General features: G+C 58.9%; 1 protein-coding gene across 1 annotated transcript; it reads right to left on the reverse strand.

Annotated features, from left to right (window-relative positions):
- Positions 1–146: 146 nt before the first annotated feature.
- TMEM214 (transmembrane protein 214) lies at positions 147–15589 on the reverse strand. Its single transcript, XM_069805368.1, has 17 exons — positions 15358–15589; positions 14850–15055; positions 12485–12635; positions 11112–11246; positions 9386–9468; positions 8504–8609; positions 7315–7396; positions 5383–5484; positions 5132–5273; positions 4316–4407; positions 4139–4187; positions 3449–3562; positions 2994–3111; positions 2440–2536; positions 2008–2176; positions 1198–1349; positions 147–689 (listed from the first exon to the last, which is right to left on the reverse strand). The coding sequence occupies exons 1-17, from the start codon at positions 15572–15574 to the stop codon at positions 563–565; spliced, it is 2142 nt and encodes a 713-aa protein (XP_069661469.1). The 5' UTR covers positions 15575–15589; the 3' UTR covers positions 147–562.
- Between the last annotated feature and the right edge of the window lie 265 nt (positions 15590–15854).

The raw sequence follows: 15854 nt of genomic DNA on the forward strand, positions 1-15854 counted from the left end.
CTGGAGGGGGCATGGGGTGCTTATCAGCAACGGAAATTATGGCAATTATAGCGGTTCCCCCCCACCCCAAATGGTTCTGCATAGCCCCCCACCCCACAGGCACCTTTAGTAAGAAGGAACAAAAAGCACTAATTAAAAATAAAATGAAATAAAAAAATCAGTGTGGTTCATTCACCCATGGGAAGGGGGAGGGTGTGTGGGTGTGGGGCGGGGAGACATCCAGGTGTCCAACTCTGATCCTTTGATGCTTCAGAGCAGATGCACTTGCAGGCAAAAGCATGAAGGTACAGGGATCACAGATGCGGTTAAGACCTAGAGCAGGGACAGTGGAACAGGGAAAGCCAAAGCTGTGGGAAAAGCTGGACCTGTGTTTCCCAGGAAAAAACAAAACAAAACAAAAAAAACCTCCCCTGTAAGCCCCAATTTGAGCCCAAAGTCCCCATATGCATCTCCCTCGGCATCCCCATCCTGCGGCCAGCGCCAAGTTGCGCTGAAGATATTCCTCGGTGGCTGGAACATCGGGAGATGGCACAACCGTGTCCCCACTCCTCCAGAAAGCAGATCAGTGTCCAGAAATCATAGCCAAGGCCCAGTTTTTGACGGCTAGGGTTGTGTTTTGCAGGTAAATCCAAGAAGAATAGGTAAAGCTTATCAGGTGTTCTCTCATGCAGTCCCACGACACTTCTCCACTGGAAAAGCGAGGAGAACAGGTTACAGGCAGGGAACCCGCTGTCTACAGGGCAGGCAGACCTGCAGGCAGCAACAGCAACACAGCCCCAGCATTACAAGCCCAGGAGGGAAACGGGAGCCCCTCGAGCTGGCAGCGGTGCCCACTCACATGGGTGAGCGCACCCGGCCTTTAGCAGGTGCAGAATTCAGGGTGGCTGCTGGTTCTGCGGCAGAGGCACCTGCCTGCGCTGCCCACAGGGCAAACGCTGCTCCCACAGGGGTACAAGCTCTCTGGGGGACTGCAGGTCACTCACACCAGCCACAGTGCCACGTCCCAGCCCCTCTGCCCCAGCAGGATCAGGAACCACCCCCAGCCAGGACAGGGAGACTCTGCTGCTGTACTGAGGAACTGACCCCCCCCACCGGCAGCCACGGGGCAGCACTGGGCTTGGAGATCATCCCCAGGGGAAGCAGAGAAACACCGGAGCCTGCAGCACCGGGGGGCTCGAGGAGAGCAGAGATGCTCACTTGCAGGAGTCCACACAGTGCTTCCAGCCCCGCTCAAGCGCTGCGGCCACGCACTCCAGCAGTGGCAGCAGACAGCTTTGCACCAGGAAGAGCAGCAGCTCTCTGACGCACTCGGCGAAGTGCAGCAGGGAATCCGGGACCCGGGACTGGAGCTGCAGGGGCAGAGAGAGCCGGCGCAGGTTTAACACCAACCTCCCCTTCAAGTGCTGGGCTTGTGTACCCCAAGGAGCCCGATGCCTGGGTTACCCGTGAATGAGGCTCTGCCAAACCAGGCAGTCCCACTCCCTCCCCTTTCCACGCTCTCCCTCCACGGTCTGGCATCACCAAGCCCTCCCCACATTCACCGCTTGGCTTGGGCACAGCACGTCTCCACCAAACAGCACAGACACAGTACCCACGCTGCTTGCTCTGTGGGACACTAAAGTCACCCCTCTTCCACCAAACTGATGATTTTCAGGAAACTAGTGAGCTATCTTTGAGACCCCTCCCTTTTAGACCTGACAGTCATTGGTGGCAGCTGGAAGGCAGCCAGGGTGAGCAGTAGCCATGGGGGAAGAACAGCATCAGAGACGGGCTGCAGTGCCTCCCTGTCCCCAGGCCCACCAGCACCGGCAGGCTTGAGCCGATGGCCGGGGCAGCACCGACAGTGTTGTTGCCCTCCTCCTTTGGGCCTCTCCCCCCACCTCCTGCCCTTGGTGTTGCCACCTGGCAGGCACCCCCGACATGGGCTCTTCAGTCTCACAAGCCCCCACAGGCTGCGGCCACGCTGGCATTCCTCATCTCTCCAGGCAGCTGGGACATCCTTCTTACCCACTCAATGAACCAGGGCAGGCTGTCGTGGATCCAGGAGAGCAGGGCAGAACACTGCTCGCACACATACAGGGCCACCTCACCACTCTTCACCCAGAGCAGCTCCAGCTGCGGCTGCAGGACTGCTGCCACTTGGGAGCCATAGACCAGCAGGCTCCTCTCCAGCCACCTGGAAGAGAGCAAGTGCTGGCTGAGGGCAGCGCTGGCTGCCCCAGCACCACCAGTGGAGCCATGGGGGCACGTAGGTACCTGGAGCTGCTGCCACAGGCCAAGAGAAGAGAACTCAAGAGCAGAGCTGAAAGCCCTTTCAGGCAGAGCTGGAGAACACATTCCCAGCAGAGAGTGCTCCCTACAGAGATCGCTTTGTGCTGCAAGAACAGCTCCACACCCACACAGACACACATGCTGCCATCCAGCACCGCTGCCACTGACCTGTACCCTTCAAGGCAGCAGTGGGAGACCTTCTGCCAGGCTTGCTGCGAGGCCAGCAGGATGCCAGAGGAACGAAGCAGGTGAGCAGAAGAGGAGGCTGGAAGACACAAGAGCCATTCCCTGAGCAAACCTTTGGCTGGGTCTGCAGGAGCTGCGCGCTCAGTCTGTCCCCGAGGCCTCTCTCTGGGGATGCACAGCTTGAGCTTGTCTGCAAAACATCTCAGAAGATGCTCCAAGATGGGACAAAGAGGGGCAGAAACTCCCAATCAGAGAGAAAACTTGGGTTAGGGCAGCCCTGGGTGAAACCCTCGCGAGGGGACATGCAGGGGGTCTGTCTGCAGCCTGCTGAGAACATCCAGCCCAACGCAGCCCATGTACCCCCCCCAAGCACCCCCCATTTAAAGACAGACCAATGGGGCCACCGTGCTTGAGGGCGGCCAGTGACACAGACTCAGGGGTGCAGAGGGGCTTCACTCAGGAGAATGGCAAAGTTAATGTCCTGCAAGGACAAGCCTCCGCATCTCGCAGAGCCATGAACAAAGATGCCGCCTTACCCTGGAAGGAGCCGTGTGTACGGACATCGTGCAGGACGAAGCCAGCTGCGAAGACCAGGAGGACGAGCAGCAGCCGCGACCAGGGGAAGCCCCGGCCCTTCATCTTGCGCAGCAGCTCCTGGATAAGTGGGAGGATGAGGCCCCGTTGCCATGTGGCTCCCGAGGCCGGGGAGGTACCTGTGCGGCCGTGGCACTCTCCGGCAGCACGCTGCCACGCTCGCAGCTGCTCTCACCACCCACCCCCGGCTTCCCAGTGGAAACCAGTGTCATTTGCCAAGCAGCTGGTAGGATGGACAAAGGCCAGCACCATCTGTCCTCAGCGTGTCCTGCAGATGTGCCACTGCGGGGCCCACAGCCTGGCGCGTGCCGGTGGCAGGAGAGGCCAACCACAACCCCGAAATCTGGCTGCCAGCTGACACCAGGCACCACCCATCCCAGCCCTGCCCAGGGCTGACCTTGCAGGCAGCATCGCAGGTGGCCACGTCCTGGTCACTGTTGGGTCCTCTCGCCACCAGCTCCTCGTTCGTTACTTTGAATGAGCGAACCGTTTCCTGCAGCGACTGACGCACCTTGGGGAAAGCAAGAGCTGTGTCATGGCACCAAGCACCCTGAGCCGGCAGCACTGCACGCCCACACAACCCAGCACCGCAGGGGCTGCAGGAGGGAGCAGAGGGAGAGGAGACGGGAAGGGTAGAAAGACTGAGGACCTACAGGATGATCAGGCTGTGGGGACACCTCCAAGGCTCCTGCACACAGGAGCAGGAGCTGCGCTGCTTCTCTAGGGACACTGAGCCATGGCCAGCGTGACCTCCCCACTCATCACAGCTCCAGAACAGTGAGGCCTAATGGGGACTGAATCCAGAATATCTGAGTCTTGATGCAGCACGTAGAGGGAAAGGGGCTCTCCTCTCTATCAGCGAGCAGATAAATGCCCTGACTGTGGGCAGCATGTTGCCTGTTCCCAGGACAAAGTGCTGGCTCTCAAGCCTGGCAGACAGACACTCACACCAGTGGACCCAGCTGAGCTGCCAGTGTGCTGGAGCAGTGCCAGGTGGGCACAGACAGGTCCCACAGGGACCTCCTGCAGCAGCACAGGTATGTTGTCTCCCCACTCCATGCAACTCCTTTCCACAGCTCATTCCTACCTTCTTGCTGCTGCTGTCCCAGGACTCCAGCAGATGGTTCAGAAGCAAACTATGGGGGGAAAGAGAACACAGGGCTCAGTCAGGAGCTCCGAGAAGCAACTTAACACACTACTAAATGCTAGCAGGTTGGTGCTGGCCCTGCTCAGAGCAGCGGGCAGGCGGCAGGTGCAAACCGACCTGGACTGAGAGAGGTGCTTGGTGTACAGCTGCCTCCAGACGCTGAAGGTCAGGGGGTCCAGGCTCAGGCACTGGCTCATGGAGGTCAGGAGCTGGGAAGAGACCGCACACCACATCATCACACCCAATCCTGGCCCCCAGTGTGACACATGTCACTCAGTTTGGTGCATCGGACACACCGTGCCCTAGGCTGTAGGCTGGTGCAGCCGACTATCCCCCAAACCTGCCGGCTCGCTGCTCTTATCCCAGCCAGCTCCTGGGGCACCAAACTCACAGGCCCGGCATTCCCAGACCTTGGGTGTGGGCGGCAGAAACCCTGGCCCATGATCACTGTCCTTGCTTTGTGATGGCCTGCGATCACCATCCTTGCCTCATGACAGCATGTGTCTGGCCTGCTGCCGCTATGTGGGCTCTCCCCAAGCCTCCCTCCCCAGGCAGCTGGGGGACCACTGAAACCAACCCGTCCTCCAGCACCTCACAGGCCAGCTGGGCTGGGTGCTGACCTGACGCTCACCGCTTCTGGGAAGGTCCCACTCCCTCTTTTACAGGGACACACTCCCACCTGCCCATTCAGCCTCCAACACGGGGGAGCCAAGCCCGCAATGAGAGGTGGCCAGCACCCAGCCATGCCGGGGAACCTGGCCAGTGGATGGCAGAGCCCCAGCCCCCACCACAGCGGGTTGGGCAGGGAGGAACGGACCTGCTCAGCTGTCCCTCCTTGCTGGTGCACTAGGGCTGCCCTGAGCCACGCAGCGACAGGCTGGGACTGGGGGTCCCGCGGAACCAACAGCCACGGGTCCCCTGCTCAGGGCTCACCTCTTTCTTCATGCCAGGAGGGCAGTTTGGTGTAGCTCGGGAGAGGAAGGAGGGGAAGTAGGTGTGCAGCGCTGTCTCCGGCTTCGCGCCGAACGCCAGCACCTTCAAGCGAGGGTAGAGCCGCCGCAGCTGCTCCTGCAGGCTGAGGGGAGATGGCACCAGGGCTGCAGAGAGTGGTCAGCGGGGCGACCAGGCTGTTCGGCCCACAGTGCAGCCCATGCTGGGGTGTGCTGGGGGGGGTGCCAGCATACCTGGGCGGCAGCGAGTTGTTGGGCATGAAGGCAAAGTCCAGGAGGGGGAAAAAATCCTTGGGTCCGATCATACCGAAGCCTTTGGTCAGGTTTGGGTGCATCCTGCGCAGCAGAAACAAGCCCCATGAGCCGTGACAGACATGCTGGTGGACGAACGCAGCCCTGGAGGGAAGGGCCGCCCTTGCCCCGGCACTGGCAGTTTCCCTTCAGCGGGACACACTGATCAGGTACACATGGGCAGTTTCTGGCCACCACAGTCATCTGCCTTCGCTGCTACTCAGAGATGCCCTGCACAGTCAGCAGGCAGCTCCGGCACTCCAGGGGCCGTATTCCATCCCGGCAGTAGCCGGCCAGACAGGATGGATGCAGGCAGCTGCCTCCACACCCCTGGGAGAAGGCAGGCGGCCTCAGGGGCTGAGAGGAGACAGCCCCCCCCCCACCCCAGGCCACAGCAGCCAAGCAGCCCCCTGGCCCTTGGTGCTCTTGGTGTTCCCACACTCCCACTGCGGCCCCATTGCCAAAGCACACAGAGGAAAAAAAAGCAGTTTGTGTAAGCTGCTTCCAGTGACCCGAGCGAGAGGCAGCGTTGGCACCCGCTACTGGTGTCAGGCACAAGGGATCATGTGGTCTTTCTCCCCTCCCCGAGAAGCTGCAGACAACAGAGGTTTGGCAGGCCTGTGGCTGTGGTTGCTGGTAAATTAAATGTAGTCAGAGAAGAGAAACCAGATTGTGGAAAACTAATTAAATAAAGTTTCAGAAAGATCAGGATGAACTGTGAAGTTTGGCTTGATGCATCTCCATAAAGTGCCCAGCACAACCAAATGCAACATTCTTGTTACAGTGAAGTTGTAAAAAGAACCCCTTAAATAAAAGCTCTTGAACCCTTAGGAAGGGCAGTGGATGTCCCTCAGTGCTCACCACAAAACCACTCCTGACCTTTCCCATTTACGTGTCAGCTATCTGCGCTGTGCGGCACCAGACTTTATTCCACACCAGGCGCTGGAACTGCCGCAGTAACGTCCAGCTTCCTTACACCATGCTGAGGCGGCGACGCCAGAGACGGTGGCGACGCCAGAGATGGCGGCTGCCTTCACCGGCGCAAAGGCCAACAGAGCTGCCTATCCCGACCCTCAGCCAAACACCACCTCCCTTCTTGCAGGGAAAAGCTCATCTGCCTGCAATGGCTGATGCTGCAGGCACCTCTTGCTGCAGCTGGGAACCCCAACGCACCTGTGCACCGCAAGAGCTGGCAGCAATGGGGACCCTGCTCCTGTGAGTGCCATCCCTCCGGGCATGGACACCACCTGCACTCAGAGTGGAGCCGTGGTCCCCCAGGCACACTGGGCAGGCGATGAGGTGGGCAGGCACTGGAGAAGCCTGTTCCTGGCACAGGGTCACACCAGCGCTGCTGTGGCCTCGAGCTGCAGCACCAGAGCAGCCTGTCCTGCCGCCCCAGCCAGAGCCAAGGGGCAGCTCAGCTGCTCGCCTGCCCCGGGGAGGTGACCGGGGCTGGCCGGGGAAGGGCTCTGCTTCCCCTCCACCATCAGCACCTTCCCCCCCCATTTTAGGAAAGGCACCAGCAGGGCCAGAGAGGAAACCTGTGCAGAAATCCAGTGTTTCTATAGAGCCATAGTGGAACCAGCAGCCATCGAAGCACCAGAGGTGGTCAGGAGGCACTGCAAATGCTGTCTGGACACCCAACTCAACAGGCAGCCACCAAAGATCAGGGACAAACTAACCTGCATGGCAAGCCCACCGCTGCAGGCTCTCCAGGTCACACCCACCCACTCACTCGCACTCTTACACACACATGCTTAGGTTTTCTACACCAGCACAATGCAGACACAAAGTCACAGCACACCCAGCAGCCCAGGCAGGCTTTTATTCCTCTGAACGAAGATACCCTGATAATGAAAGCGAGGTGTAACTCACATCAGCAGACGGTCCAGGTAGGCAACGGCGTATGGGGAGAGAGACTTGATCCCAAGCACCGGGAGCATGACACCGAGCCACACTGCAGGAGAGAGGCAGTGGTCAGATCAGGGAGCAGGAGGGCTCCTGCCATGCCTCCACACCCCAGGCAACACCGAGCACTCCCCAGCTGCGCTGCGCGCTCCTTCCATCAGCACAAGCGCTTCTTGGGTCCGCAAGTGGCAACTGAAAAGCAGAGGAACGCTCGGGTGCCAGGACCACAGCTATATTTAAACCCAGGACAAACCATCACCTCATTCCCCCACTCAAAACGCCCAGCAGGCAAACAGACACAGACATATCCCTCAGGAAGGGCTCCAGGGCAGCCACGCTACATTGGCTGCTCTCAGAGGAATGGCAGAGCAGCACACTCCCTGTCTTTCCAGGCAGGATGGTTCCTCCTGGGATCCAGCGGTTTCCCTGTCCCTGCCAGGGGAAGATGCTCTCCAGAGACAATATGCCATAAGGACAGTTTCTATCATTGCAGAGGGGCCGCTGAGGCTGGGCACGAGATCTGAACTCACCCTTCTGTAAGCAACCTGCTTCTTGTGACATCTCCAGCTTCCCTGAAAATAATTAACCACTTCACACAGCTCTACAATGTCACCACTCTAAACATTGAGTATTTCTGCCTCTATAAACACACTTCAGCGCAAGTAGCTCCCCTTCTGCGGTGGTGACTAGTCTTTAACATATATGGCCAAGGAATGAAGGCACACATGAGGCGTAACGAGCCGTTGGGACCAGTGAGCAGCAACACGCCAGTCAGCAAACCCCGAGCCAGCCCCACCACAGCGTGGGGGACACCACCACTCAATTGGACTCAATCTTGAGGGTCTTTTCCAACCTAAATGATTCTGTGATTCTGCTCCCAAATGAGCATCTGACAGGCCTGGTATGCCCTCACTGGGAGGCACCCGCAGCAGCTGCAGACAAACCAGTTCCCAGGTGTCCCCCCGGAGCCGTTTGCCCCCGGGCCCCCCCCAAGCGCTGCAGCCCCCTCTCCAGCATTTCAGCAGTGTGAGGGCGCGTTTTGAAGCAGACCATGTGCCCGAGCGGTAACACCAGTGGGAGTGGACATGCACGGGCAGTACCGGGGGCCGCCCCCTCGGCGGGGACAGGTGCCCAGCCTGCCACTCCCGGCTCTCACCTTTCAGGCCCTCATGGAGGTCTGTGAATCCGGCCTGTCCCAGTGCCCAGAGGACGGTAAGGCATTTTGCTGGCCTGTTCTGCTGGGACCGTAACACCTCCAAGTACTGGGGTGAAGACAAGCCATGTTAGTTGAGAAGATCCTCAGCCTGTCCCACCCCAATGTTGCTGTGTCACCTCGTGGGGCCACCAGTGCCGCAGGACCACAGCAGCTCCACTGGGCCCTGGGCTGCCCAGCCTGGCAGGGAGCAGCCCCCGGCGTGGGGTAGAGCCCCTGGCCCCCCAGGAGGGACCCTCAGCACCAGGCAAGGCCAAGGAGCAGTGCTGGCTGGTGGCAGGCAGAACCCCAAACCCCAGCCCTGGGGAAGCAGAGCTGCCGGCACCACATGGTGCTGGACAGCAGCCGAGCTGCAGCCACCATCACCCTCTCGGCCACTTACTTCGAAGGAGCTGGACCCCAGAAACCCTCATTCCTGTCCCACGGCTGCCTGACCGCTGAGCACAGCCAAGGGCGGACATGTTCTGTTCCCTCTGAGAGCAGTAGAGCACAGAGCGTGCAGCAGAGAGGGAGCGCGACCTTTGGACAAGGTCTTTAAAGAAAAGACACCACAGGACACTGGTGCTTACAGCAGCTCCAGCACATCTGGGGAGGAGGGCAGATACTGGAGGTACCAGTCCCTCTGCATGGGTTACAAGCACAGGGAGGCACAAGGGCTTCATGAGTGGGACAACCCCAACAGGTCCCAAAGGGCTTCCAATTAACGGGGACAGATGTTCATTGTCCGGCTGCACTGGGGGATCGTCAGGGCGGGAGGAGGAGCAGCACCGCTGGGTTTACTGCATCTGCCAGGAAAGCGCCTGCAAACCCAGGTATCCAGCTCACCTTGCCTAGGTTCATCGTGGCGATTTTGGGCCTGTCCAGAAGCACTGCCTGGATGCAGATCCTGTACCCATGCAAAGACTCCCCTGAAAGAGAGCACAGAAGGGGCCTTCTCAGCCATGGGCCGCTTCACATGCCTCCCTCCCCCGTGATACTCCCAGAAGGCAGGGGGGGCTGACGACCCCCTCTGCACAGACCTGCCCTGTTCACTGGCTAATGAGCTCTGGGCACGAGCCCCACCACAGCAGCATGGGTCTTGCTCTCTCCTCGGCTGCCCCTGACCCATCCTCTGCCTAGGACCCCCCACTGCAGGGCTCCAGCCCACAGAAGCAGGACAGACCCCACAGACCCTCAGAAACCCACCAGCAGCTTCCTAAAGCTCCCCCCCAGCAGGAAGGCATGGTCACAGCCCCAAGTCTGGGAGCTTCCAAGGGCTCGTTTCCCCTTGTTCATGTTCAAAAGAGAGGCAGGGTTCAGGGGACCCCCGTGGTTCTCAGGTGCCGGGATGGGTGGCTTGGCCATGGCAGGGGCTGGCTGCCCCCCACCGCAGGGGCTGGCTCCCTCCAGGCCAGTCCTGCTCTCCGGCACAGTCCCACTGCTGCCACGACCCTCCCCTGGGGTGCACACGGCTTTCACGCCTGATGCACCAGCCACACCAGCCCACAACACAGTCAGGCTGATGGAAGGGCAGCGGTGGTGGCAGAAGAGGCCAGCACACCCACAGCACCAGGTGGAGCCCCTCAGTCCTCCCTGGCACAGACCGACCCCACGGTAGCTCTGCTGATAGCCAAGCATCTTCCCAAATGACGTATGAACGTGACTCCCAGAGCAAAGCAGCACCTTGGCCATTTGCTAACAACTATTTTGTGCTACTCCTCTCCCATTGTTTTTATCAGCCAGGCAGGTTTTGTGATGGAAACAAACCGCACGTGGGGTTACCGGCCATTGAGTGCAGGAAACAGCGGAGCCGGGGGCTGGGAACTGGCGGTACCTGGGTGCTGCTTCTAAAGCTGCCGGCAGCTGCTGGCATGGCAGAGGATGTATGGAAACAGGTATTTAGGGTTTGTGTCTGTACTCTGCTGAAAGCAGCAGGCTACTGCCAATGTTCAGGATGCCGCTTCTGGCTGCCCGAAGACCCAGCCAACACTGCTGGGCATCTGCGTGCTCTGCTCAGGGGGTAGAAACAGCCACCTGCTCCCCGCACGGCAGCTCAGACAGGACCCCTCACTTCGCAGGAAACACCCTTACTGCGGCACAGCAACAAAACAACTTTTACCAAGTTTCATAAGGCCAAATGGCCCCATTTTAAAAGCTACAGCAACACACGCCACAATGTGAAAGCCCTCGCAAAGGCATTTTCCACCATGCACCCTTTGGTCTGCAATTCTCCCCTTGATAGCACCATGCTGGGCTCATACCTTACACCCAGCTATGCCTGCTCTGGCTCCTCCAGCCCCAAACCTCACAGCCTCAACAGCATTTTGCATCACACCGACGAGCCACCTGGGCAGGAACAGCCCCTCATGGCACACAAGATGCACAGAAGGAGTTTTCCACTTCACTTTCTCCACAGAGGAATTCAGAAGAGCTCTTAAAACAGGCGACAAGGAGCAGCAGCATCCCCACGGTCAGAAAACCTCAGCACCAGACTGCCTTGTAGAAGAACTGCCACACTAATGGAGCACAACGGGTGTGTCGGTGCCCCAGACCTGCACCAACCGCATCTTACCTGGGGTTTTATCCAGCTCCTGTAGCATGGTATAAATACAGTGGTCGAAGAATAGCTCCAGCACACTGGATGACCTTCCCAGCAGGGTTCTGATGATGTTCTTCAGCTCCTTGCTCACGAGGCAGTACGGATAGTCTGGAGGCAACACAGGAGTAGGAAGAGTTTAGCAAGCGCCAGTTTGTGAGACTTTTAGCTGCAGCTGCAAGGAGAAGCTGACCCAGTGTGCAAGGTGGTCGCAGAGAAGCAACTTGTTCTCATACACCACACGGTCAACAAGTGGCTTCTTTCTCAGTCATTCTACATTAGATGCATCTATTTCAGCAATAAAGGATTGCTTTCTGTTAAATGTTGATACTGCAGGATGTACACAGGTGTTGAGAAGATATTCTGCTCTTTTACCCACTGCCACCCCTAGCAACAAGTGCTCAAAGCAAGTTTAGACCAACAGGTCACGGATGAAAGGGAAACCCAGCCAGAACATCCCTTTTAAAGATGAGTGCAGATACCCGCAAGTAGATTCCTGAATTCCACAATAGTAGGTACAGGTCATGGGTCCTTACAGAGAAGGGGTGACTAGGGAAAGTCTCTAATTTGCCAACTGTATACACAATTCCATTGTCTTTGTAGTCAAGGCAAGTCAACTGTAGTGATATCACAGAATCAAGCAAACAATCCCCATTTTATTTGTTGAATAAAGAACACCAGTCTTGTGCCTTTTCTATTACCAAGTTTCCTAAGACAGTTTTGGCACAGAAAAAACCAGCTGTTTGGAAGGGGGGAAAAAAACAAAGAAAAACCCAAACGTCTCAGTTTGCAGGGAACGAGCCTGGACTGTGGGACAGGCTTGAACTGATTTGTCTCAGGTGAAAACAGGAGATTTTTTTCCCTTTCACGTCTGTGACTGTTTTGGTCCTGTCTGCTCTGATGTTTCTAAAACCTGCCTCTTTAGTGAGCTGTCCTTTAACCTGCACTCTTAAGAAACCTGCACAAAAGAAACCTGGCAAAGAATAGAGCACTGAACTCCTTCAAGTCTTCCTGCTGGGACCAAGACAGTTGGACTTGATGATCTTAAGGGTCTCTTCCAACCTAAATAATTCTCTAAGATTGCCTGGGGGGGGACAGGAGGGGATCAGTCAGCGGCTTCTTCTTCCTGGGCACTGTCCCACACCACACCCTGTGCCCGTCTGCCCCATCACCCCACCGCTCAGCTCCGCGTCGTTTTAAGGACCATGCTGAGCTGGCCCAGATGCAGAGAAGCACCTGCCCCACACACCCCACGGCTCTGCACACCTCTGTGAACACAAGGCCACTCCAGAGTGAAGCTCCAGGGTGCAGCCTCCCCCCAGCAGTGGGGCAGGTTAAACACCACTGACCGTGGGGGTGCTGGCTGAGCGTGGGGTCACTCCTGGGTGCCTGCAGCTTGTAGTTGAGATAGCTGGCCAGGTCCTTCACCCAGACGGAGGGGTTCTCGGGGAACACGCTCTGGCTTTTATCCAGCTCCTTCTGCAGATCTGCCAAGTCGAGCTGGAAGTGACAGACAGACAAGTTCAACTCAGGATGTGCAGAACTACTCAAAAAGCACAGAAAGAAGCTCCTAAGGGGCTGCTGGGCACAGAGTGGAATGCTCCCCACCTTCATCCTGAGAACACTGCCCTTCCCACATGGAAACAGCCCCCCCCCAATTCACCACCTGCTAATGCAAATGGGAAACAGCATTTTGTTTTGTACTGGAAACACATTTTCTTCAGATTAGCAAAGACCACTACCGGGGAATAACAAAACCCACATGGGGAACTGCAGGCACCTGGCACCAAAGGGGCTGCAGAAAGCCCCAGAGCCAACAGAGATGTCAGAAGGACAGGCTGCACTGGCACAGCTGCAGGAATGAGCTCTTCTCCTTCCTCAGAGCCCTGCTCCACCTTCCCGTCGGCGCCGGCACGCCAGCCGCAGCTCTGCCGCTCTGTGCTCCCACATGCCCTGCGGCAAGCGTTGCCTGGGGCTAGGCGGCTCTGTGCAAACTGCCAAGGAGCACGCCGGCATCGTCAAAGGCTCGCTCTGGGCAGGAGACAGCTCAAGGCTGCTGCTCGGGGAGGATCAGCCCAGTGTTATCCCAGTGTGGCTGGGTTGTGTGAGCACCATCAGGCAACCCTGCACCCACAGTTCTCCAAGAAGAAAATAGCCAGGATCATCAAGACCTACCCAATTAACAACCTGCAACCAACAAACCACGAGTACAGAGAGCAGCTCACATCCCTTCACCTTCCTCCGCCTGTGCTATTTGTCATGAAACATGCTTATTGTCTGCTTTTAAATTCACAATTATCTTCAAGCTCGCAGGGAGAGATACCCTATCTACACTTCAGGGAATTTAGGAGATGCAGCAAGACTAACGGCTGTTTGAAGTTTTGCAGAGTCTAACATTTCAGTACACAGCGGATTTCAGCCATAGCACGTTACTAAATCTGAGTTGGTCACCTTTTGTTGCATGTTTATTTCAGCAACCATATTGAAAAGAGGAATAAGAAAAAAATAGCTGCTGCTATGTCAAAAAACGAAATGACGCTGTCAGCAAAGCTGACAGAGCAACAGTCACACAATGGCATTTGTCACTGCTGAGCTGTGCAGAGCAGTTACAGGGCAACCACGCTTCAGCCCCAGGCCGCTCTCCCTGAGGAATATCTGCCCCGACACACACAGAAGTAACACATTAATTTGATCCGAGCTGTCTCCATGTGCAAAAGCTGGATGTGGAGAATCGCTTGTGCCCAGTGGAGCGGAGGAAACCCCCCACCCCTGCCGCAGGGGAGATCAGAGGTGCTCAGGGCACGAACAAGACCCAACACTCAAGTGAAAGTGAGGAGCTGGGTGGGCAACCACTGCGGGAGAGCCCTGCCGGGCAGACGCTTTCCCAGCAGACATGTTACCTCAACAGAGAGTCAATTTGGGGTTCCCTTCTAAAATGCATCCATGCTCAGACACCACAAGAACAGGCGGGAGGAAGACAAACGAGTTCTACAGATTCATCTAAAATGCAGGGAGCGTGAGCTGCAGAAACGGCTCCCCAGGGCCTCAGCCGGTCAGACAGGGAGGGGGTTTCACCAAGGACATTTTCTCAGGATTCCTCCCAGACAGCAGACAGGGAGTGGGTGAAGAAAGAAACCAGAAATTCCCTTCCAGCCACCTCCTGCTGTTCTGTCTCCTGCCTACAGCAAAAGTACAACTTCAAGCACGAGACAGATCTCCCAGGCCAGCCTGGTGCTCGCCAAAGCACCGAGCACCATCTGTTCTGCTCCCACAGCGAACGCAACCACCCTGGGCCGCAGCCAGAGGCAGGCAGGAGCGCTCATCCCTGCAAGAAGGCAGGGGCACGTTAATGAGCCTGGGGGGATCTCCCAGCAGAGAGGTGGTGGGGGGCGGGAGCTGGCCTCCTCCTCCAGAGGTGTGATGAACCCGTGCTGTAAGCCTGAACCAAAACAGGGCACTGTACTCTTTCTGCTGCTCCCTTCTACAAGATTTAACAACACCCTGAGCGCCCAGGCTCTCACTCCCAAAGTGGTGGAGAGCACAGGCTGCTGGAATGCCAGCCAGGGAACAGCATCCTGAGCTTTGGTGCTGCTGCGTTGGTGTGGGTCAGGAGTGAACTGGGAACTCTCAGGCCTGCAGGAACAGGGTGGCGTGGGGATGAGCAGCCCACAGGCAGGGCACCCACGAGGGCACAGCCTGGCCATGCACACTCACGGTTCTCAGGGCTTCTTCCAGCGAGCGGCATTTGCCAGGCTTGACGCTGGCATCGTTCGCCGACAGCTTCTTCGCACTCTTGCCCGCATGCTGCTTCCGGTGTGGCGGCTCGGGTGCCGACGCGGGAGGGACCTGCTCCTTGTTCTGCTTCTTCAGTGTCCGCTCGAAGCCCAGCTCGAAGATGGTGTCGGAGGTAGCGATGGGAGCTGGAACCCGGGGGAAAGGGGAAAAGGTGGCCGAGGGCTCCGCCGACAGGACCGACGCGGCGCACTAGCAGTCCCCGGGCCCGACGGGCAAACCGGGACTGAGCCCCAGCGCGGGGGTGGGGGATGGATCGGGCCCGCCCCGGGTCCTGCCACCGGGCCCCGGGCTCCGCTCGCCCATGGCCCCACTTGAGACCACCCGGCCCCCAGCAAACCCCCCCTCCCCGGGGCGCGGCAGGACCCACCGGGCCCCTCGCAACCCGCCCCGGGGGAGGCCGCCGGGCCGCGACACCCCAGGCACTTACCGGCCAAAGGCAACGCGCGGCCGGCGTTGGCCTCCCCCAGGGCGCGGCGGCTGCCGGGGCCGCCCGCGGGACGCCGGCCCTTCCGCACCACCTCCCAGCGCCCGCCGCCGGCCGAGGCCGGGCCCGGGCGCGCCGCCGCCATCGCCGCCATCGCCGCCGGCCCAGGGGAGCGGGAGGAGGACGGCGGCGGCGCCGAGAGGAGAAGGGCGGGGCGCATGCGCCCGCCGGACCCGCCGATTGGCCGCCGCCGCGCAAACGGGACCCGCGCGGCGGGTGCCACGTCTCCCCCCCCGCCCCGCCGCGCCACGTGACGCGACAGCTCCCACCCCCCGCCCGGACTCGTCCAGGCGTGGCCAACAGGCTCCGCCCACAGAGGGGGCTAGCCACGCCCCCGGAGAGGCCCGGCTCCGCGCCCGCAGCGCGGCCGCCGCCGGGAGGTCTCCGCCGCCCGCCCCGGCATTGCTCGCGTTGTCGGAGCCGCTACCGCGGGCCACGGC

The sequence above is a fragment of the Haliaeetus albicilla genome, chromosome 18 (genome assembly GCF_947461875.1).
Source record: "Haliaeetus albicilla chromosome 18, bHalAlb1.1, whole genome shotgun sequence".
In the NCBI taxonomy this organism is placed as follows: Eukaryota; Metazoa; Chordata; class Aves; order Accipitriformes; family Accipitridae; genus Haliaeetus; species Haliaeetus albicilla.